Source organism: Dermacentor silvarum, chromosome 2, assembly GCF_013339745.2.
Source record: "Dermacentor silvarum isolate Dsil-2018 chromosome 2, BIME_Dsil_1.4, whole genome shotgun sequence".
Lineage (NCBI taxonomy): Eukaryota > Metazoa > Arthropoda > Arachnida > Ixodida > Ixodidae > Dermacentor > Dermacentor silvarum.
The window spans coordinates 193,604,548-193,629,278 of record NC_051155.1 but is presented as its reverse complement, the minus strand read 5'-3'; the positions used below and the strand labels follow the sequence as shown (position 1 = coordinate 193,629,278).

Genomic DNA, 24,731 nt, shown 5'->3' with positions numbered 1-24,731 from the left:
AGACTACTTCTTACTAATAGCTTAGCTGAAAAAAAGACTCTCTCCATCGCTTCTTTTCAGGCGACAGCCTGGGGCCGTATTCGCGGTTGATCACTTTTCTGGAATACTTTCACTTTTGCATAGCGTGGCATCTGGCGCGACGCGACCTGGAGGAGCGACGGGCGTTCTGCCCGCTGGCTTAGATAGCCAATCAGCGTCCGCTGAAAGTGACATCCCCGATAGAGGTCTACAGGGAATACCACTACTGTATACTGTTCTTGCAACTGGTCTTAAAAGGCTATCCGTGCGTGCGTGCATCCGTGCGTGCGTGCATCCGTGCGTGCGTGCATGCGTGCGTGCGTACTTACATATGAACGTAGCCCCACAAAAATATTGCGCCATAGTTGGCTTTTCCGCAGTGGAGGTACTTTTGCGGAGAAGCCCGCTTCGCTCATCTGCCTTGATTCTTGATTGTACAGGTGCATCATGCGTATTGGTAGTGCGTGCGTGCGTGCGTGTGTTTGTGTGTGTGTGTGTGTGTGGGGGGGGGGGGGTGCGCGCGCGCGTCGATTTAACCAAGTAAATTTGAGACCTGTCAGCCGGGAGCGAACTTGGAAACTCTAGATTCTGGGAAATGACATCCTTGACATTGTGATAGGAAATACGTCGCGTACCAACGAAGAGGAACTCATGACTGTCGAAGCACTGCACGTACGCGTGACGCATACTGAACCCCGATGTGACAAACTTGCCAAAAACCTAGATTTACATATTTCTTGACACTTTTTTTTTTGCAATCGTCATTTCGGCTTTTACCTTTTCACCTAGTTCCGGGCTCTTCGATAATCATGAATGTCGAGGACCTATGCCTAGGATTCTCATGTGGTAGTCATCACCAGTTCCTCCATGTCATCACCAGCGCTTTCGTAATGTGAAGGCGATGAGCGCAAAGCAATGGCAACTCAGTGCGCGTGTAAAAACTGTTAATAAGAAAAAGGCGAAAGCTTGCACTAGGCCGCGCAAAGCTCAAGACACAGCGAAGCTGGCCGAAATGCCGGCACCGCGTTCCACCGCGTTGCAGTGCCGACAACGCGTTCCAGCAGACCCGCTCCGTGAATGCGCGTCTCTCTATCCCTCTCTCTCTCGGATTTAAGGCCGTCACTGCGCGTTGCATATCGCAGCTTGCAACACCGACACCGCGTTGTAATGCCGACAACGCGTTTCAGCAGACCCGCTCCGTGAATGCGTGTCTCTCTCGCGCGCTCTCATTTTCTTTATCTCTCTCCCGAGCATAGCGTGCAAAACCTCTTCTTCACCTCGCAGAGCATTGGCACGAGCGCGTGCGGTTTCGAGTACGCGGTTTCGAATCCCGAATCGGCAAGAAAGTTTACTTTCTTTTATTTATTTCTTCATTGTTGATTATGATAGTTTCTTGGTACGAACCACAAATTACGGCTGGCCTAAACAGCTTCGCTGTTCATAAACACTCAGCTATCACCACGCGAGTTCACAAGCACCACTCATTGCTTCATTCATTCTTTATATACGTTTGTTGTTTTGCTTCCGTCGTAAATCGCCTAAGCTTTGTGCATGCAAGGAAAGGACAGCCGGTCGAATGATTTTTAAAGATTTATTTCACACGCAGGAAGCAATTATAGGATTAAGACAAACTCTTCCTTGCCGCCTTCGAGGTTACTCTGACCGTAAAAGCGTAGATCCTTCCGAGTCCTAAATGGCCGTCTTCAGGCTGGTTACATAATGTAGTCCTCATGGATGTGACATATGAACTCTAAAAAAATGTACACCCTTTGGGTTGCATCTTGTCCCCAAACAATAACCGTCATCTGCCTTGCTTTCGTTTTCTTTCTTGAAAACTCCGCGCTCGCCACTTTCCTGCCGAGAATGCTGTGTCACGCTGATAACGCGGAAGCCTTTCGTGACTAGGAAATACCCAAAGGGGCTTTAGGAAATACCGGGCTTACAGCTTTAAAGAGAGGAAATGCGGAGAAGACAGATGACGATCATTGTTTGAGAACAAGATACGACCCAAAGGGTGCAAACTGTTTTTAGTGTGTAATATAACGTGGTGCCAAGAATAGATGATCAAACTGAATCTTCCTAATTAGTTATGGACAGTCCAGCGGTGCGCTGGCTGTCACATGTTCAATAAAAATATCTAAAGCGCTTTTGAAAGTAAATGCTTGAAAAATGTTACAAAGCGGAAGTAGCTATCGCGAACGTTATGACGCAATCGAGATTCTTGTTCTCGCAGAAAATAAAAGTCGTTTACCTCTTACCGTTGGACTCGGCTGATCCAGGCTGAAAACCGAAAACGGCAGTGTATTTGTGTATATAGCGTGTATTTTGTCGTGTAATGCCTTTCTGCGATTTTTTAGATTTCTTCGCTCCCGTTCGGTTATGTATCAGATATCGGTTAACAAACTCTGTAACCGGATTAGGGCTTCGAACACATAATACTGCTTTTGGCTGAATGAAATTTTCTGTATTCCACTTTCGTTCTTTCCAGCTCTTTTTTTCTTCCGTCCTGCCACGTTTCCTGCTGTTCTTTGCTGAGATGTTCTGTTAGGTTACGTTGTTCTATGTTCTCGAATTTCGTGTTTATTTATACGCGAGAATGGCAAGTTCGGAAAGTGAACATGACTGTGCGATGCAGAACGCTGAAGAAGAGACAGGCGTTATGAGCTCATCGCTTGTGGGAAGCCTGTCGATTTGTGTCCCACATTCCGTGCTGTCCTCTAAATATAGGCACGTGTACTTGTTTATCTTTCTCGGGTGACCGCTTTTTCACCGGTTAACAAATGTTATCGCTCAGCGCAGGACGCGCCTGCATGTATCGGAAGTTTCTCGAGTGTTATCGATGGTTCTGTCCGCTGTCTCTTGTCACCGGACTTTGCGTAATCTGACTGTATAGGCGACGCGAATTGTGCAGTACTTCCTGAAAGACACGCGAGGCACCAGCGATTACTCTGGAACCGTCGATGACTCAAGTATAAAAGTGAAGCGCCTGAACCGCTGATCAGATTTTCGTCGATCGTCGACTTCGCTCGCCGCTATCGTTGTACCTTTGAATGTATAGCCTGTTTTTCTGGGCACAGGTTCGCCCAATAAAGAGTTAGTTTCGTCATTCACAATTTTGCTACTGTCACTACACCACGTGACAATATGACCTCGCTGCTTAAGTTACTCGGCTGTTACTCGATTACGCGATTACCATATATAGCAATCTTTCTCCGGTGAATTTTTATACCCTATGGTGTTCTTTTTTTCTTTTCTTTTTTTTTTTTCGTTCCTGGCTGCGGACACCTTCGCCGCTCTCGAAGGGCGTGTATAAGCGCGCACGCTTTCACGCACGTATGAGCGGGAATGGACTGGACGGGATGGGGGAAAGCCTTTTTCGGGCCCCCATGTTTCCTAGGGGTGTGCGTGGACCCTCGAATGAAGAGCTCGATAGGGGCCGTCTTTGTTTGGCGACGAAGGAGGGATATTCGGTGACGGGTGCGCGTTAGCGCGGCGAAGGAGCGGATAGCGTGCTTGTCTGCCATCACTCAGCTGCCATGGGGCGCCCCGAGCTCTTGGCACGCGCCCGCCGCGTCGGCCCAAACCCGCGGGCCGGCTGGCTGGCCCACTAGCGCGAACTCTCTTCTTCCCTCCGCTCTCGTGGGCAGGTGAGCGGGGAAGGGGAGAGGCGAATCCAGGGGTCTCCGACGTCGGCATCAGCGGAGTGGCCGGGCACTCACTTTGTACTTGCATGCCTCCTTGTATGCGCTCGAAAGCCGTCCGGCTATAGTGCAGGCGCGACGTGATCATTACGGTAACCCCATTAACGTGGGCACACGAGAACGTGTCTTTGTCATGCCGCCTTTTTTTTTTTTTTTTTCATTCTTGTGTATTCTCGTGTCAACCTGCAAGCATAATCATTGTCTGTATTCTACTGTGATCTGTAGGTGCGGAGCCACAGCGAATAACGATGCCAGCTTATTTGGCACTGTAGTTCGTAATTTCTTAGTTTTCGATTCTGTGCCTTTCGTCATTAACTTGCACGAAGCCGCGCACCCGCTGTCGCCGGAATCGGCCACTTGGCGGGTCGGATGGTAAAAAAAGAAAAAATAATTAAAGGAAAAAATATTTGCGAAATATACGGTTGGTTGTTTGTTTGTTTCTATTTTATTAAACAGGTATATTGGAAAACAATGTCTCTTTTATGAGGAGATTGAACTGAGCAAGTTGGTTTTTGGTTCATGTAGAAAATTTACCGTTATAAAGCCAGACAACAAAGCCGAAGGGAGAGAACACACAACGAGCGCTTCATAACTCCTTAATAACTAAGTGTTTTTCCTTGCTACGATTTGTTGTGATAAAGAGCTGATAGAGTCAGCGCCGAAAAGAACTATATGAACCGAAGTGGTTCGTTTTCTTTTCTAGCTATAGGGCTGTGCGCATTTACTTCGGGAATGTTTATGGAAGCGCCAGCGAAAGGCTTTTCCCCAGGCTGTGGTGCATTAGCCCGTGTCGCACAACATTATTAGTGTACATCTTGGCCCGCATTCACAAAAAGTTATTACGTTCAATCTATTCGTAAGGGCAGCTGCCGGCCAATCGTGATGTCGGACACATTGTCAGCGAAGGCGGTCTGTCACTGGCAAACAGCACTTACAAACAAAAAGCTGTGTGAATACAGGTGCGGATTATCGCTTCGCGGCAAGTATCCCTCGTATTCCAGCACATTCAACATATTTCGCTGAAGCCTCCACTAAAATCACTTTTCTTTTTTAGCGAAGCGGGAATGGTGGTTTGTATATTTTCTCCCCCTTACATTTACCCACTTTGCGTGTTGGAAGCAGTGCGTGTGTATACCCTATCGACATTTCGCTGTACAGAACCTCTCAATACTGGGCGAAATAATTTCTTTCTAATTTCTTTTTGGACGCCGAATTTCTTTACCTGTAGATCTGTACTTGGATCACTAGAGAAATATGATAAATTTGAGCTAGCTCGCATATAACGCAAACCGGTACGAATAACTGCTTTAATTCCTTAACATTTAGACCCCTTCGGCTTCTGTACCGCTCGCAACGTTTGGGGAAAAGTGAAATGCGTCGATCGCCCGTTCCATTTGTGCGCATATAGCGCGCTTGATCCTCGTCCTCTCGCTGCCCTTTTTTCCCCACAACCGCGATCCGTCCGCCTCAGACGCTCCGGGCTTGTCCACGCACGCGTATACTCACGAGGCTGGTCGGGATCTTGGGCTCGAACCTAACTGCCGATCTCTTTCTCCTCGCCTGGCCGCGGCGCCTATGGCTCGGTGGGGCGGCATCGTCCCCCCTTTACTCTCTCTCTCGCCGATATCGGTGCCGAGCTGCGGTCTGTGCCAGCTGGCGCCGCCGGCAGTCCACGCCCGGTTTGCCCCGGCGAGGATGTTACTGCATGCTCGGTGGCACTCTCCGAACTTCGCTTTTTTTTGCCTCGGCTTGAGACACGTGGAGAGCCGTTCTTCTCTGCTCTATTCTCTGGCAGCACCAGGGACCGTGGACAGCTGCAGGCGGCGGTGAGATATTAATGCCGCTGCGGTGAAGCGAAGGCGCGAGCTCGATAATTGGGCCTCACGACAAGCTTTCTCTGTTGCTCGGCGGTGAGAGCAGAGACGTATCCTGGTGTCTTCTCCGCGTCGAGGGTGTAGTTGTATAGACTTCGCCCTGTGTTTTTGTGACCCTGAGCAGCTAAGAGTACGCGTGCTGCGTTTGTAGGCCCACACAGATACCTTAAGAATGCGTCGAGTTCGCAGCAAACGTATATGTGAAAAGAAATGCCCGTTGACTTCTTCATTGCGCCCGTGTGTATGACTTCCAGGTAGTCGACAATGTGACTATAGGGAGAGCGCGCGCTGGTGACAGTGGCGGAAAACAGGGTGTTCTTGCGGCGTAGTTATGGAGTTTAAAAGACGCGAAACTTATTTCCGGCTCGCATACTGCTTGCGCGTTTTCTCCTCTGCCCGTGCTGTTTTACGACGCTGTTTATAAAGCGTAGTGTACATTAAACTGAACGAAACTCTCTGATGGGTGATGTGTGCTGCCTGCTTTAGTTCCGATGCTACCCTCCGTGCGTTGACGTCCTGCTCTGATTGTGCCGCTGCCGACCTTTCATTTCTGTTACGAGATACCGTTCTTTGTGTGCAACCCTTAGCGTGACAGGCAGCAATCGATAGGAGCGCGCGAGCCATTCCTGCCTTGGCGGCGACCGACACGCGCGACTCTCGGAAATACGAACGGGTCGAGTTTCTCCATTCCTGGCCATTGTGGAAGCGTATATAATAAACCGCGAGAGCGACCTCCAGCGTCAAACGACGCTGTGTAACCTCGTTACTCTCTCGAAAGCTTTGTTTTCGCAATACATTCTGGTACAGCCCTACCCGGCGGTACTGAAATATCTTGCCATGTTTTGGAGTCCAAAACGCAGATGACGGTATACGTTAATGTGCTCGCGTAATGTATACTCACGGATGTAGGAACATGCCCTGATTATACTTCTCATTGCAACGGTCGCGATCAGCTGCACCGTATACTGCAGAGCATAGTAACGTCATATTTTGCTTCCAATACTTGGTCGTTAGTTTTTTCTTTCCGTTTTCCTTCCGAAATCAAAACAGCACTATTGTTAACCCGTTCCGAGACATAAATATTGCTGTTCAGTGCCTCAGACTTTTATCTCCAAGAACGGGAATCGATCAGTGTTGCGCAGCATGGAGTTAAACGAAAATATTCACTTAGATATATTTGTCGGTTACATTTGTGAAAAAACAGACAGACGGCTTTTGCCGACAGTGTAGGCATGGTGGGGCAGAAGAAGCGCGGCGACATCACCTTGACATTCCCACATTAACAACTTGGGGCGTCATAACGGCAACGTAAGATTAGGTAACCGTTTACTATAAAGGACAGCAAAATGCGTGCTTATATGCGCAGGCAGTCATGCTATACTAACAGATTGTACCGGCTAGCCCACCGAGATGACGTAGTGAGGTTTGGGGAAGTTAATCTTCTGCCCGCTAATGAACTTTTTTTTTCTCTCTCTCTCTCTTTCTCGAGCAAGTTTAGCGAGAGTTCGAAGCGAATTCATATCCCTGTCTGCCATAAATTAGTGCTTCCTCACACTTCTTTTGTTCTAACAACACAACACAGCTCAGGCAGCGCACACCTTCTAGCAACGCACACGTGCACTATTTCTATATACGCGTGCGCTTGTACGTATAGTACAAACTTGGGTGATGCTGCGCAATGCTTGTCGGCGGTCTTGCTGGCAGTGCCTGCACCATGCCGCCGCGATTGTCGAGCGCCAAAAGTTGTTTCGTAGTGTACGTGTGCCCTTTTCGTTTACATTGGATAAAAAAAAAGAAGACGAAAGGAACTTAGTTCATCTGCACCTTCATGATCAATCTGACCCACTGACACCCCGGGCCGGGTTCGTGCCGTGAGAGTAATTAGCCCATTGCATTGCTCTCGCTGCCGACTGCGCATTTTTGCTAATGGAGCGTATTGTTTTTGCTGTATCCCGCGCACTGTGTGATACATCGGCGTCGTATATACGGTGGGCGTGGTTGGTTTCACGTCTGTACGAAGTTTTAAATGTGTACGACCGATTTTTCACCGCGTTTTCCTTTCTTCGACGCTCTCGCCGACTGCACTGCGCTATTTCCCACGCGATCCGCGTCCTTGAGCTGCAGTTGATGATGGTCGAGGCTTTGTTTCAGATGATTGAGGATCATTCATTGTGAAGGACACGAAACATTTCGAACACCAGTAGTCGGGAACAAACAACACTAACGCCGACGTCGCGGCATAATACTACCTTTACGTTGGCGTCGTGATCACGTTTAGCAAATAGGAGTTCCTCCTGGACGACGGACAACCCTAATTTGCATCGTTCCTACGCGTGTGACACATGTTAACCTTCCTTGCCACGCTGACCTATATCTCTATATATACTGAATCCAACGCTTTCTCGTAATTCATGAAAGCAATATATATGGAGGAGGTCGAAAAGAGCTGAATGATGATCATGGCTGTCAGATCTTTCACCTTGCGTTTTGAGTGAAGGCAAAGGTGGCTGGCAGGGCTTCGTGCCAAGGGCCAAACCGGACGTATAGTGTCTTTAACCGCATAACAGTTTGAGCCGCTTTACTGGTCGCGTGGCACACCCGTCGCGAGCCTGGACGCCCTGCATGATTACTTGTTGAACTGCAAGGCCTCCGTCGTCTTACGAAACAATAGTTGCTGTGAATTATTCTCATAATTGACAGAGTGGAGGCTGTGGTGATATTTTCCGTGCTTTAACACGCACATTTATCGGCGTTACTCACCCTAAGCAGTTCTCACTTACTCCATTAGGGTGCTAGGCAATATTTTTTTAAATTTATTTACGTGTCCCGGGTGTGTAAACAGAGCCCATTATCGGCAATGCTTTGGAACCATCACCAATCACAGCCAACTCAAATACGTCGCTCTCATGCAGTTTCACTGCATTCATGCACTGAATGGCTCATAAACGAAACATTAACAAAATAAAGAAAAAGTTGTTTATGCGGCGCTCTATAATTCAGTATACGTATATAGCGAAACCGCCGTGTTTCTGAGGAGCCTCCTTTACGGTGTTGTGTGTCGTGCGGACTTGCAGAATGTGTACCATATATACGCCCATCTTCAGTTTCATATTTCTGTTCTGTCCATCTGTAGCGTCGAAATTTTCTATTTCTCTCTTCCTCCCCCATCCAACGTTCCGTGCAGATTTGGCGCACCGATGCGAATCATATTTGACAAGCTACAACTTTTGCACGACGCTGTCCGAGCGCAGCTGCGGAAGCTGGTCATGTTCTTTGAAGTCGGTGCGGAGCGCGGCGCAAATGAAACTCGATCATTTCTTACTCGCCGAATTCCTTGTACTTGTGCTGTTTTTTTCGTTATATATGTATATTTTTTTCTCCATCGAATTCCTGTGTTTCCTATTCTGTGCTAGCCGTCCATCCGGCAATTCTCTTCCATCGTATACACGGGCGTTCGCGCTTGCACTTGGAAATACCGCGCTCGCCGCCGCGGTCGTTCGATTACGCGAAGCGCCTGCGTTTCTCTTCTCTCGACCCTCCTCGTCCGTCTCGCAGCCCAAAAGCGAGATCAAAAATAGAAAACCAAGTTGCACACCGCAAAAAGGAAATAGAACCCAAGCGTTCCGCGAGGAAATCGAGAGGGGGGGGGGGGGGGGGGGGGATCTCTGCGAACGATTGCGATGTAAACAAGAACCGCAATGCCGTTTGGAAGAAAGGGGAGGGGGGGGGAGAGAGAAAACGACATAAGCGAAACGAATTCAGCATGCACTGCTCGGGTTGTGCGCTGGCTAATAGTGAGTTTAGGATATGGGAGGGGGAAGATGGCGCTGTCTTGTTCGTGCGTGTCGTTATCAGGCGCAGAATAAGCAAGGCAAACAGGAATTGGCCGAAGTAACGAGCAGGAGGCTGTGGCAGTGGCAAGGGAGGAGTGGCGGAAAGGGGGTGGCGCGGTTGGCGTTGGATGGTTTGGGGTTGCTGCATGCCAATGTATCTTCTCGGTCGATGCCGATCGGAATTTCGCTTCATTTTATCTTTTTGCCATTCAACGAGCGCACGGGAGCCATAGCGAGCCGGCTCTCCTACAATTTCTTCCTCCGCGACTTCCCGTCCTTCTGCGTTATATCACGCATACGCTTACCTCTGTGCTACGCTTCTTTCCTGGGTCACGCGCACTTCGTGTTCTGGCTTTGCTTAACTTCCTTTCTTCTTCTTACTCCACCGTCCGGTGCCCACGTGTGCCGGATGTGTGCGGGGCCATGGCGCGAAACGCGTGATCTGTTTATCTGGTACAACATGAAAAAAAAAAAAAAAAAAAGGAATGGTCTCTCTCGCCGCGTGCCCGACGTCGAAGTCGATTTCACGATGCCTGCAGCCGCTGCCGGACGGCCCGATGTGTTAGTATGTACACATGCGCGGGCATCGCCAAAGCGCCGTGCCAACTTCTTCTTTGTATACGCATACGTGCGCGCATCTGAGAAACGGAGAGAGATAGGAAAAGATTGGCGCGATATTCGCGAGTCCCTTTACTGCGTTTTCCCCTCGATTCGCTTGGCGTCGCCCGCCCTCGCGCATGCCACTGCGCTTTCCCTGGCCACGATCTGCAGCTGGCGTCCGTGTTTTCTCTCTCCGTCTCCTGGTTCACCCTTCCGAGAACTGGTGGGTGTCTCGTCTGATGAACCAAGACGTTCCGCTTATTTGTCCGCTGGTCCTTTGTGCGTGTGCTTTCGCGATATCGATCTTGCGCTCTTCGTTGTGTTCGAAGCGTTCCTTGGGGAAAGGCATGCGTTTCTCTCTTTGCGATTTAGGTTTTTAACGAAGCAGAGGAAGCAGAAATAAAAGTGGTAATCGCGGCTGCCATGTTCCTTTGTAGTCCGCTTTATATGCTGTTGCTACCGCGATAACTAGTCTAAGCCCATTCGATCGTGAGAACTTGCGGGTTGGGCTTCGCCACTGTGCTCCGAAGCAGTGCACGTCTTTTCCCTGTTTTCACGGAAGCTGCAGCTACTGGCGGCGTGAGAAGAAAGCCGCTTTTTGTGGTAGCCTCGTTGAGAAATGAAGTTTGGCGTATTCGTAATAATCCTTCCCGCTCAAATTCATCAATGTTATACGTAGTTCGGAATGTATTTCGGGTTATCTAGATTGCTAGTCCGGTTACAGCGGCGCTGGGTAGCGCGCTGTTAAGTAAAATTTTAACTGCTGGAGTTCTTCACAGCCACATCCGCTTCCTTATAAATTTGTTGGAAGCACCCGTTATGACGTTATAATTAATATAAAGAACGTCCTAGTGGAACAGCGGTGTGTTCTGTTTGTAGAAATATTGTGGCGCTTTCGATTTAAATGTATGATTACGAGCTTCTTTCCTCTCGCGATACACGTTAACGTGCGGTGCGCTCGGATTGGGAGCCAAGATATCTTAAATTAGCTAAAATAGTGTTGCCTTGCCCATAGCTTAGGCTTAAGCCCGGCCTATCGCACTCATGTAATATCATTTCAATTCATATGGGTCCCCATTAAATATATTTCATTACTGAGTGGAGTAGTTATATGGCACATGGCGTGTGTGTGTGTGTGTGTGTGTGTGTGTGTGTGTGTGTGTGTGTGTGTGTGTGTGTGTGTGTGTGTGCGCGTGTGTGTGTGTGTGCGTGCGTGTGTGTGTGCGTGTGTGTGTGTGCGTGTGTGCGTGTGTGTGTGTGTGTGTGTGTGTGTGTGTGTGTGTGTGTGTTCGTGTGTGTGTGTGCGTGCGTGTGTGGGGGGGGGGATGGGGGGAGAAAAAAAAACGCAATCTTGGCCACCATGGCTTGCGCCTATTATTCAACTCCCACCGTCCCAAATATAATGAATTTAGACATACCGATATGAGTTAAAAGCTCTGTTGAAACGTCGATCACCCCTTATAGTTATCGCACCTCACTCGCACACACTACGTCGTTTCGGGCAAAACACACGCATGTACACCCGTGAGCAAAAGTATACGGACCACAGGGTCGCCGAAAAAACTGCATTTCTTCGTAATTAGCAAGCATAAGCTGGAGTTGAAGGATACACTGAAAAGTTCGCAGTGCCAAGTTTGGCCTGCAGTCTTCAATTTCAAGTTGCGTTCACAGGCAGAGAAAAAAATTGGCTTTATCGCGCAACCCCTGGTCCGTATACTTTTTCTCACGGGTGTACATTACAGTCAAATTAGTGTTGGCTGCTTGGAACGTAGTCCGTTCTTTTCTCTCGCCTCATTATCTCCATCGACTATATTCAGACACCAGTGTATCATCCAGGTCAAACGAATAGTATCTTTCATTCCCGCTTCAGCACCTCAGTGGATTCGTGCTACCACCACTCTTCACCGTCTGTACCCGGCTAATGTGGCTCAGCGGCTATAACGTGTTCTGCTGCTGAGCGCAAAGCTTTGGTCTAGATTCCTGCTGCTGCCTTCCGACGAGAGCGAATTGCAAAGGCGTTCGTGAACTCAACGTTTTGGTGCGCGTAAGAATCACCACGTTGTCAAGATCTCCGCTACTGTGACTCACGTCAGCGAGGTGTCCAGACACGCCGTCCGGTCGACGCTCGCGTGATATTGTTAAAAAATTGCAAGGGTGTACTCTCAAATTATAACGTGCTGAGCAAGAAAACACCCGTGCCAATATGCCTTGTAATCTCAGTATATCCGGGAATGCTTAGCCTGCTGTACCACTTCGCTCATTTGTTTTCGCACGCGAACGAGCTACTCTCAAGCAGCCGCATCACAGGCGACTTTGCTAGTCTCACTAGCACTTGTGCTTTGCATACTGTGCGAATAATGTGTGTTCCTCTTGGTTATTAGCTTAACCCGCGCTTTTTTTTTTTTTTTTTTTTTTTTTTTTTTTGTCTGCGCAGAACCGCGGCAAGTCGTTGGACATGAACGTGCAGAATGTGTGGAAGAAAAACATCACGGGGCGCGGCGTGGTAGTTACCATATTGGACGATGGCCTCGAAAAGGACCACCCGGACTTGGTCGAGAACTACGTGAGTATACCAAAGTTGGTGGCGTTGGTCGAGGCCATTCGGCGATGATGCTTTTTCACATTAGCCGCGGCTTCGAAAGAGTGCAGATGTTGTTTACAGGTACTGCTGTTTCTAATAATAAAGAAAAATCGTTTACTATAGTTCATTTTAGCAATTGCGGTTTACTCTAAGAAGCTGTTTAAAGGAAACCTTAAAGAATCCGTTCTTTTGGGCTGTGAATGTAGTCAGCTCGCGCTGTCGTCTGGCTTTTTCCACTGTGCTTCTTGCGAAGGACAAGGCAGTCGTAACATCGTCAAAGCCATAGTCTGCGCCTGTTTACGCCGGCCCCTGTCATTCTTTTTTCTGTTCTCTCTGCCAATCAATCTCTGTGCGACTACACACAGGGCTTGCTCGCGCTCACGTGAGCTGTCGATGTGTTCGTTTCTCGTACTTGAATCGCGTGGTGGTTCGTTTCCAGGATCCCCAGGCCAGCTGGGACATGAACAACCACGATCCTGATCCTCAGCCGAGATACGACCTGGTCGACTCGAACCGGTGAGTGCATTCTTGCACGTGGGCACTGCGGGAGCTCGCCGCCCGCGGTCGGCTCACGAAGTCAATCATCTCCTGCTCCCCCCTCCCTCTCTTCTCGTGTCTGTGTCTTTGTAGTTAACGTCGCGAATGTATTTCCTGTGTGGCCCTCCGACCCCGCCTCTCGTTTGGGGGTTTGCGTGCGGCCGATCAACGAACCGCCGTCCCGCGGCCCATTCGTGTGGCGTGCTTTCGCCCCCCCCCCCCCCCCCCCCTCCTTCTTTCACCGCGTGCCACGACAGGCCACGTAAATTGTTTTCGCTTTCGCCTTCGTCGGTGGTCACGTCATGACGTTCGTGGTGCATCCGATAGCCTTCCTGCATTGTTCTTTTTTTTTCTTTTTCTTTTTTTTCCAACTTGTTGTCTCTATCTGTCTTCGCTCTTGTCTGTCGCGTTTTTGCTGCTTCCATCATTCTTCGCTCGACGCCGCTATCTCAGCTTAGGGTCGTCTATGTTTGGAGATGAGGTCCCGGAATTTGGGGTTCCTTAAAAGCGCGCTGCTAGCAATACCCTTATGGAACTCGGATGTTTCATGACAGTGCTGTCGCACGCGTACGCCCATGTTGTGATCAGATGTCTTAAGTCTCATTGGTTCCGTGCTAGTCGCATTAGTAGTACAGACTTGTTTGTTACCAAAGGGGATGACCTCGAGGTTGATGAGGAGGGAGGAGAAAAAATTAGCGCAACGATAATAGATGCACATCGGGGTGGCCATATTTGCCTCCCGGATGGTAGGTGAGAAGGGTGCGGTGCGAGGGCCATGTTTAAGTCATTTGCGATCTAGAATGCCGATACCGGTACGGGCGGCAAAGCGCGATATCTAATTATTGCGGTATAGTTGAACAAGGCGTGGGTAGATATAGCCTTCAGTTTCCATGGGCTCTTCATTTTCATTGCGGGGAGAACATCCGCAAGTGGGACAGACGGTGGTTAATTGTATACGGGTGCTATTGCTCGTTTTCTTACCACCTATTTTGGGATAAATGAGACGTTAGGGCGAGATCCAAGTGACGTTCACGCAGAATGACGTCGTATTTCTTAGGCCAATTTAAGCGCAATTGCCGTAGTGGAGCACACTGGGGAAAATTGGGCGTGCACCGTGGAAGCTGTGGACTTAGGCTTGTTTTCATATAAATTCGCGGTTTCGTGAAATGGTTTTGACGCTCTCGTTTCTCGAAGTGTTACTGGCGCAGCAAATATACTATTGGGCGCACACCACGGGGAAGAAACGTTCTGTGAGTTACACGTTGACATGCCTGCTCTACTGTTAGACAAACTCTGCCTCGCAAAAGTGTTAAAAGATGTCAGAATAAGCACATTACACGCGACGCGCCTCAAAAGTTTGCAGAGCATGCGTGCGTTACTCAGACCGCATTCGTCAAAATGGCTTCCCCGCAGAAAGAGTCCGTGTAAGGAGAAGCCCACCTCAGTGAGTACCTTCGAATGTCAAAAGTCAACTGCGCGTGCGCATGTGTGTGTGTGTTATCATGGGAGCGGTATATAGGCTTCGATGTCGAGTCGTATTGTCGATGAGGTCAAGCATCGAAGTCTATTATACGAAGACTTGGCGCTGTACCAGTATGCGATAAGAGCCAACGCCTTCTGACGCTGCCTGTAGTGCATGCTGCATTTACCAAATGCTGATCACAGCATCCATTAATGGTATAGTCATGTGAGCAACGCAGAGCCTGGGCGCAGGCCTAAATATAAACGGCCGTCGCCTGTAACATCAGTTCACTTGTGCATTGTGGCAACGAGCCCAAAGGTATCGTGCATGTGAGCTTCTTTTTTCTTTTTTTTTTTTTTTGAGGGAGTTAGGGGAATCTGAGGGTTGTTTGATTTAACTTTTCATCTCTGGAAAGACAGAGAAGCAATATGTTCTGCAAACAACTGTCTACCGTAGGAGCGAATTCAGTGTTAGCTGAGTCGTCTCTTTTCCCTTCCTTGCAGGCACGGCACGCGCTGCGCGGGTGAAGTGGCGGCCGTGAAGAACAATTCAATATGCGCGGTTGGCGTGGCTTTCGGTGCGGGCATCGGAGGTACGTATACTTATCACATAGATGCATACTACACATGTCGTGTGTTGTGCGCATTCTGGCCTAAATGAATGGAGCGTATGTGGTATGAGGCGAGGAGCGTTTGCCCTCGCATGATGAGACCAGGAATGCCACCGCAACAAAGTGCGGTAGGCTAAGCATAAGTTTCATTAAACTCTTCAAGGCTTGTAAGCTATCCTTCAGTGCCGCTTTCAGAGAGACTAGGCTTGATTAGTGGGTTTTACGTCAGCGTTTGTTTGGCTCAAAATGTGACATTTAGCGGAGGAAGCCATAACCGAAGGTTGATTTCCTTTGTCATATTTCTATGTTATGTAAAAGAAAAATAAAACAAAAAATACGGGGGGAGAGGGCGGTATAATTTGCGAAGGCAGCTGATCTTCAGTGACTTCCGTGACAGCTGCTGCCATATCTATGACATCATAGGTACCTGCCTCGGTAGTCTGGTGGTGGCATTGCCACCAGTCTTTCACTTCTGCATCGTTTACTGGACGTACGTAATTAGCGCTGCTGCCGGTAAAAGTTAACTATCTATTTCAGAAGTGACAGCTTACCAGTGTGGGATGACTTGGTATTCTTTAGCTCCTTTATTAGTGTCGCCTTATTAGATACCAAATTCGTAATGTCTTTGGGTGATGTTGTACTCTTTGGACGTGTCACCCTCTTACGCCATCGTATACATCGTGCCATGCATGCTTCCTTTTTCCTTTCTCCTTGCAAAGGCGTGCGCATGCTGGACGGAGACGTGACTGACGTAGTGGAGGCGCGATCGCTGGCGCTCAACAACCAGCACATCGACGTGTACAGCGCTTCGTGGGGACCCGACGACGACGGCAAGACGGTGGACGGTCCGGGCGAGCTGGCCACGCGGGCTTTTCGCGAGGGCATCGAGCGCGGCCGCGGCGGCCTCGGCTCCATCTTCGTGTGGGCCTCGGGTAACGGGGGCCGCGAGCGCGACAACTGCAACTGCGACGGCTACACCAACGCCATCTGGACGCTGTCCATCAGTAGCGCCACCTGAAAATGGCCTGGTGCCCTGGTACAGCGAGGCCTGCTCCTCCACCCTCGCCACCACTTACAGCTCGGGATCTACGGGCGAGAGGCAGATTGTGAGTGCGCCGGCGGCGGTGTTTCGTTCTCTGTGTTATCTCTCCTTCCCGTTTCTGCTCTTTGTGGACATTTGTGGAGCGATATAGCGGATCTTAATGCATGCGCCACTTCCTCTGATGAAAAATGTGGACCAATCCCGAAGGCAGTGCACTAATACAACGGCAGAGAGCTGGCTGTCACGCGGGCACAATGCGAGAAAATTGCACGTGACGTGCGTCCTGCGCCGCAAGCGCCCGCCCGCGCGGCTGTATCTTGAAAGCCATCTGCGGCGGGGGCAGAGTCCGCCCTCCCTGTGTTTTCGTGGCTAAGATCGCGTTGATGCGAGCGCCGGCACGAAGCTCGATCGGCTGGCTGCTGCTGCTGCTGCGCTGACTCACTCCAGCGTTTTGACAGCGTGACACCATGCTTGTCAATTTAGTTAGTATGCCTATGTTTACAAGGTTATACGGCCGATAAAACTACTACTCTTACTTTGTATAGGTTTTCACTAATTTGCTATGCAATCAATTCTTCACCTTTCGGGCGAAATTGCGACTTATTATTATTGTTATTATTATTTATTATTATTAGTAGTAGTAGTAGTAGTAGGTAGTAGTAGTAGTACTAGTAGTAGTAGTAGTTAATTTATTTGCAGAGAGTAGGGTTGCAATAACACGAACTTGGATGTCACTGGAACAAGTTGATTGAAGCAGTTTTCTCTCCTCTTTGGCTTACTGTGCTTTCTTCGTTCAGGCAGCATTTTATTAATTTTCTTTTTGAACATACATTTGGCCAGTAGCATTCAGAACATTCGATCAAAACCACAAGATGAATTGAAGGTGAGCCGTTTGGACAGTGATTCTTTATAATCGCCTTAATGTCGAATTATAGCTTGTGCCTCAAGCTTCAGAAGTGTACTTCGTGTGTTTACCCAATAAATTACTTTAGTTATTTTGCCCACTGTTAATATCAGAATTTTTTCCTGTGAATAAAAATTGCAGTGTAAGCAGAATTAACAATGGCCTGCCATACATTGGTCTGTGTTGTAAGGACCAGGATTGTTTGCCCACTTACTTATGTGGTGTTTCGTAAGGATGTTTGTCCAAATGGCACTCCTTATTCAACAGACTACATTTTGTAGAATGCTTCTGCTTTGAGATACAATATATTTTTCCTTATTATAATATTCTTGCTGAAAGAATGGGCCATGTAAGCCCTTATAATTTATAAAACATTGGGGTGTTCACATTATGTAATGAAGAGGTTTTAATTTAGCATGTAGCAAACATAAACATAGTGCTGTTTAAAAGTGCAAACCTCAATGTTCCTGCTTTGCTTCTAAACCCTCTATCTAGATAACGACAGATTTGCATCACGGTTGCACCTCCACTCACACGGGAACGTCTGCGTCAGCTCCTTTAGCGGCGGGCATTTGCGCACTCGCACTTGAAGCCAAGTAAGTAACCACCGTGTACTTCCCACTCTCCTGTCTCTTTTCTTGCAAGTGTGTGCGTGCAAGACTGCACCCACTTAATGTGCCTTGTTTTGTTTACGCTATGGGCATTACATACTTAAAAAAGCATTGCTCGACAGATATGATTATTTCAGGATCGTCAGGTGTTATATCTTAAAATTTTTACAGCGGTATCTGTCATGAGCTCTTCCCTCCAACTCGCAAAGATGTCGATGAACATGCTGTGATTGCTAATGCGTTGGCTGTACGTTGTTTCTTAGAATACCATATTTGTAGTCGCTGTTCATAGGCCAAAGCACGAAGAATCTGCCAACTTTTACAAAATGACCCAGCATGGTGGCCTGGGGACTGTTATGCCACTGCTAAAACATAAGGTGACGAGCTTGATTCTCAGTTGTCGTAGCCCCATTCCTGTTGGGGCTTAATGCAAAGTAATTCAAGTGCCGAGATTTTGGCTCGCATTGAAAATTAATCTGCAGGTCTCTATATACCATGGTGCACCTGAAAGCCAAGCTGTGGCCTTGGGACGCAAAGCGTATCCATTTACTTTTTTTACACTGTGGTTTCAGTTGCACATGCACGCATGCGTACACACATACAACACAAATGAATAGCCATTACAACTTGGCTCTGATTTGAACCATTACAGATTCGTATAATGTGTAACACTGTCGCCGACCGATAGTTCGGACTCAACGAGGACCGCCAAAAGGTCCGAAAAATCGGAAGTCCGAAATATCGGATTCGTCGGAAAATAAGACTTTATTCCATAAGTGGCCAAAAAAGATGTGCCATATTCTCGGATTGTCACTTTTCTAGGATACCTTCAATTTTGCGTGCATCGCCGTCTATGAGCGACGACATTCTTGGCGTAATGCCAAGCATGCTTTCTTTCGCATGACTATCGTAAGACGCGCCTGCGAGCGATGACATTCGCACAATGCGAAACACATTATCTTATCACAGTGCGGAAATGCTGTCGCCCGTTGACCCGCCTGGTGCTAGTCACGCGAAATATCGCGAAGGTGAAAGTATCTTCGAAAGTGAACGTCCGAGAATACGGCCCAAGTTTGTCAGCGTGTTGCTACGCGCACATACACTTGCATTTGGCCTATACAGTCCGTGGTCGCAATCTGCTAGTAAATGCCTTCTATGCTATTCCTTGTGATGCTTTTCGCCCCTCGTCAGTGGTCAGTGCGCCGATTCGTCCACGTTATCAACGGGATCAGCCAGTCATGAATGGTGGATGATAAGAACGGAACTCGTGCAAATCGGAAATGCAGCCTTGAGCTTGTCCTGCGGTTTGAGTGCAGTCGGCGACAAGATTTTGAGTGCAGTCGGCGCTAGTTTTGGTTTCGAGGAGGCGCCGGCGACGTATCAAAATGAAAATATCCCTATTTCTTATCGATTCGGTGACCGAACTAGCACAAGGCCGTGCAGTCGTAGTCAAATTATCGCACGACACGCTGTGCAGTGTCCGAAATTTCCCTCTTGCTTACACATTACGTCCATGGGGCCGGGCCTGTGGTGGTGCAGCAGCAGCTGACCAAATAATCAAGCATGTCCGAATTACAGGTTTCTGTATTGGTAATATTGAACAGGGCTCTGTATCCTAGAATTTAGATACGCATGATACACAGCCATGTTAATGTACAGTGCGACATTGTTTCATGAGAGCATATTGTTGAAACTGTTTTGCTGGTGCTTTTCTTTTGTTAGTCGCCGACTCACATGGAGAGACATGCAACACATAGTTGTTAGGACTGCTAAGCCCGCCAACCTGCACACAAGTGATTGGCAGAAAAACGGAGTTGGACGCAACGGTAAGTGCTGACTTCCTGTTTTTATTTCTTTTTATTTATTGTTTTTTAATATGGAGCCTATGTACTGTTTGTGTGACATTTCGTTTCTTTTACTCACTTATTTCTTTAGTCTTTCCAATGTTCTACCTTGTTTCTTATGGCTCAGTTGGTTGCTTTTTCAAATGCACTCAGTTCGTACCATGTTGCCTCCGATATACTAGCCATAGTAAAGCACAGAAACATTAGTTACTGCAATACTTCAGTACAGTAATGGATCTCTGACAGTGTGCTCTGCAGTAGACCTTTAGACTTCTCAGGCAAGAGGGTCACTTTAATTCGTTTGCATTACACAAAGCTGATGTACAGTAAGGATGCAATATCTTTAGTATAGCCGAAACAAGTTGCAGTAAAATACATCATCATTTACATTCACTAATGGGCATGGCCATATTAAACTGTGATGAAAACTGTGAATTGCATTTGTGAACCAACAGGGAAAAATAGTTCCTCGCATTTCAAAATTTCTACAGAGGAGGCTGTTTGGGAGTGCTGTGTGCCTTTCATTTATGGGGCTGATGGGCTGGAGTTTTGAATGCACAGTGGCGTAACCTGATGGCAGTCAACGAAGTTCGCTGGGTAGTACAGCAAAGATGCCGCCACATAGAGTAACACGGGTCTCGCCTGTTTCGTGCTTTGTTTTTGGTTCTGTGTGGAGTTCTGTACAAAAGGAAATAACAGCGAAAAAAATGATAAACCAAATAGTCTATCAGACACCATCACTGTACAAGCTGTACAGATTGTGTGCATAAACATGCAAAGTCAAGAAACGAGGAAATCAATTTCTATGTTGCCTAGCCTAGCCATTTCCTAAGCCTCAAGAATTTGTCATGTCTTCTGGTCCTGGCGACATTTTACAACGTCGCAATGCTGAAAGTCGGGCTTGCAGCCACAGTCTCAGCAGTGAATAGCAAGGTGGCTAGATGTCACCGAGGGTGTGCTGTAGGCGTGCTCCCTTAGCCGCTCATTCAGACAACGGCCTGTTTGGCCTATATACCACGTGCCGCAATACAGGGATAGGGAATACCACCACCCCTTCAGTGCAAGGGATGAAATGATTGCGGTGTTTCATCTTGCAAGCTTGGTTTTCTTGAACACTTGGGTTTATGGCCCTGCACAAGCTAGCCAGCCTTTCAGGTGCAGAAAAAAACTTTGAGGTTTTGGGCCACACCGTGAATGTACAGAATGACGACAAAATTCCTTTTGTCTCGCCCCTTGTCGCACCTTTGACTGAGCTCGAGTGAGCGGGCCGGGGCTCATTTTTGTTTCTTTCAGCAGGCACTCGGTGACTGCCGTCAAAACATAAAAAGGAACCAAGCCTTTCCAAGACGTTCAGTTTGCTTCTTAAAGCTGAACAAGATCTTGTGATAGGCAAGAGTTTCGCAGGGCATGTGTGTACCAAGTCTTCACAATGACCTGTTTTACAGCCTTTCGAGTTTATACGCAGTTTATATGCCCAACAAACGTGGCTAGGCCACTACGCTAAAATTAAATCCATGAATCTAATAGACCGACCCTCAGGAACTTCGAGAGTTAAAGCAAGCAGCAAGAGACAGTTGCAAAAAATGTCATTGAGGCATGGAAAGACAAGGCACCGGTATCAAACAGGATAAGAAAATCATTGACATAGCGGAAGAGCTTTGCAACATTTAACGCTTCTAAGCGTTCATGGATTATGCGGTCGAGGCTCGCTAAAAATAAATCATAAGGAATTGGTGCTATGCACGAGCCAATACAAACTCCTTGTCATTGCAAATAAATGTGGCCATCCCAAGTTGCAAAAGTCGACCTCCTAATTCATTGTGATAACGGTCACAATATGCTTTTCATGCGCCAGTGAAGGAAATGTACACAACACTGTTGCTTGTTTCTTTCTCATGTCTTACTCTGTGTTTTCACCTCCTGTGCACCATGCCCATTATTGCAGAGGAGCAGCTTCTTGCCCATTGCACTTTTGTTGCAGATATCATCGGATGGTTGGTTGGTTGATTGATTGTAACATTAGAACTTTGGTAGGGGGTCTGAAAGAGTAAGTAGCGCTGCAGAAAGCAGCTCATTCCTTCTGCTTGGCATTTTCCAGTGAGCCATTCGTTTGGATATGGCCTGATGGATGCGGATGCCATGGTGGCTTTAGCCAAAAGGTGGACCACCGTGCCACAGCAGAAGACGTGCTTGGTCAGAGCCCAGCCCATGGACAAGTGAGTAACTTCAATCCCAGTGTTGATTTATGTTAGCGCTGAATGACGTGTATGCATCACTAATGTTTATTATTTTTCCTTTTATTTATTGCCACATTGCAGGTTGATATCTCCCAAGAGTCACGTAGAGCTAAAACTGAATGTGAACTGCTGAAAACGTCCGCTTTCTGGAGCATGTTCAAGCGAAGGTCACGTTGTCTGCAACACGGAGGGGTGACATGCACATTTACCTCACCTCACCTGCAGGAACAAGGTAGTGCACTTCTGCCTCAGGCACAGCACACTCACTCCAAGAAGTTTTTCTTGACAAGCAGCCTTACTTTGTCCTTTCACAAGGTTACCCACAAACCATGTTTGACAGAGACCTGTAAAGTATATTCGTAAGTTTTTTAGCCTAGAACATTGTGTGGCCTTTGCTAAGTTCTAAATTAACTTGCTGTGATTATAGTGGTGCTAAATGGAATGCTGCAGGACATGTACATCTAGCGCCATGTCAGTAAGGTTCTGGTTCAATCACTGCGTCGTGTTGATGGGCTTACCCATTAGCTGTGATGGTAGTGGGATTATCACCAGTGTTCGTGCTCTCAGCAAAAGTATACATCCATATTCTGTAATGCTGGAAGGTGTAAAGTTGAACAGCAGCGCTGGTAGTAACACCTTGTTATTGTGTTCAGCTAAACTATGCAGAGCTCTTATTGCAATGAGCTACCACATTCCACTTGTCCACTTGTGTAAGTGTATTAGCACTGACATTATCGTCATGGAAGATGAAGATATTTTCCATGGGGAGGTTTCGTATCCCAGACAACACAATTACATCCTCAGGACGTCCTCAGTACATACAATTGAGTACGTTTGGACGTCCTCAGGACGTCCCCACAAGAGCCTCAAAACATCCCTATCAAGTCCACATGTCTGGCCTCGGCACGTCCTCGGCACATCCTCGGGACGACTTCAGGAAGCATTCAAGGATCTGTTCAGTACGCATTCTGGACATTTTGAAGATCTAGGCATTTGCTGCACCCAGTAAAAATCTTTTATTTTGTTCACTGAAGTTCACTGTTTTCCGTCCACTAAGTGAGAAATTCAGGCTTAAAAACTGCAACAGGCACTTACTGCTTGACAGAGCATACTTTTGAGCCCCGTTGCACAGGGCTCAGTATATGGCCGCACGAAATGAAAACGTAGACCCATAGCGGTGCACACAAACCTATTTTATCGATTTCACTTAACGGCGCATGTCACACTGACAAGAAAGGTTGAAAGTAGCGTGATAAAGCCAGGAGACTTCACCGCTTGAAATGTCTTCGTCTGTAAACATAGAACAGCGAGAGCCCATAAGAGACACTAAAATAAATAATAAACAGCACATTGTCAAAAAACAACTTACGTTCAGACACAGAGAAATAACAAACGAAACAGTTTAAGCCACATACTTGGAAGCACTGCAGCACAAAATTATTGTATGAAGCACCAAAGCAACCTCTGCTGATTGAATGTTGCTCTTTATGGCATAATCAATCCACTTGGAAAATTGTTTTTTCCATAGCAAATAATGCTTTTCACTTTCTTAGCCGTGACAAGATTTGGAGAAAAAAATGACGTACAACTACATCTAGCTTTAAGGCCGAGATAGCGCGATATTTGCCACCGGCCAGTGCTAAAATCTCAGACTGCTTGGGTGTTTGCAACAATGCTCTTGTTGGTAAAAGCAGCTTGGAAAGGCAGTTGCGGTAGCGGATACGTTGAGAGTGACGTTACAACGCCGTTGAACCATGGAGAAGCGATCGCCAGAAACACTGAAATCATCACTTTGAAACTGTCCACTATCGCAACCAGGGACAAAATGTCACAAACCTATGGCGATAGCTTTGGTGATTTTATTGATTTTGTTCTACAGGCAAAGCGACGCCGCGATTTCCAGCACCTGTTCCATCCGACACAAAGAGCTCCGCGGCAAAGTCACGCGACGCCGTCTGATTCACTATGTAATTAATGAAGGTCCTGTCCACGGTGTTCGCTAAGTGAAAACATCTGCTAATGCAGTCTATTTCTTCCGCGCACAAATCTACATTCCACTTTCTGCCACCCCGAAAAACACGACACTTACCCGCTGTCCTCTGCCATGTTTTTCTTCAATGCTGCACTTGGCTTGGCTTGACTTTTCAAATCAAAAGTGCCAATGTGCCAGCAAGGAACGTAAATGGGGTGGCTTGGTCACTGACATCGTGGGATACCTTGCTGGTTCATTCATAAATTGCCAACCACAACTCTTATCGCTCGCAGGTACTCAAAACAATACAAGTTGCAAAAAAATGGTTCAATCGAACGCAATGGTAAGGCATTAACACCAGTTAATCAGAGTGTAACTCCACATAAAAAAGAAATATATCAAAATCGAGCTCGATGGCGTAATAACAACCTCACATGAAGTATAGCCCCTAATTTTCCATTCATCAATTGAAATAATAATAAAAATGTCAATTTCAGGGTCTCTTCTAACATAAAACTAAATGTTCTTAAAAGGTCTTGTAGTGGACGTTCTTTGGACAATCACACATCCTTGAAAAGTCCTGCAGAAGATGTTTTCAGGATGAACCAGTGAATGGTCGTCCTGAGGACGTACAGAGGACGTTGTAAAAACTGCGAAGACGAAGAAGTTTGTACCACTTGAGGATGTCCTGAGGACGTCGAGTGTTGTCTGGGATGGCACAAGAATGTTTCTGATATGTTGTGGTTGATTATGGCATCGCAAGATGCAGCACACATAGAGAGAGATTTGTTCTAGAGCAGCGCATGAAATTGGAATAGTAGCATGTATAGCATCCTAAGGAACAGTACTTACAACAGCTAACTGCTGCAGCAGGATAACGATACTTGCCAGTGTGGTAGTTGACC

General features: G+C 47.4%; 1 protein-coding gene across 1 annotated transcript in view; it reads left to right on the top strand.

Moving 5' to 3' along the window:
* LOC119442370 (furin-like protease 1, isoforms 1/1-X/2) overlaps positions 1-24,731 on the top strand; it is a 184,004-nt gene that overhangs the window by 139,502 nt on the left and 19,771 nt on the right. The window contains 10 exon segments of the mRNA XM_037707224.2: positions 12,461-12,589; positions 13,047-13,123; positions 15,110-15,198; positions 15,936-16,231; positions 16,233-16,322; positions 17,658-17,758; positions 19,496-19,599; positions 21,716-21,833; positions 21,936-21,980; positions 21,982-22,086. Of these exon segments, the coding sequence (XP_037563152.1) occupies positions 12,461-12,589; positions 13,047-13,123; positions 15,110-15,198; positions 15,936-16,231; positions 16,233-16,322; positions 17,658-17,758; positions 19,496-19,599; positions 21,716-21,833; positions 21,936-21,980; positions 21,982-22,086 (1,154 nt within the window).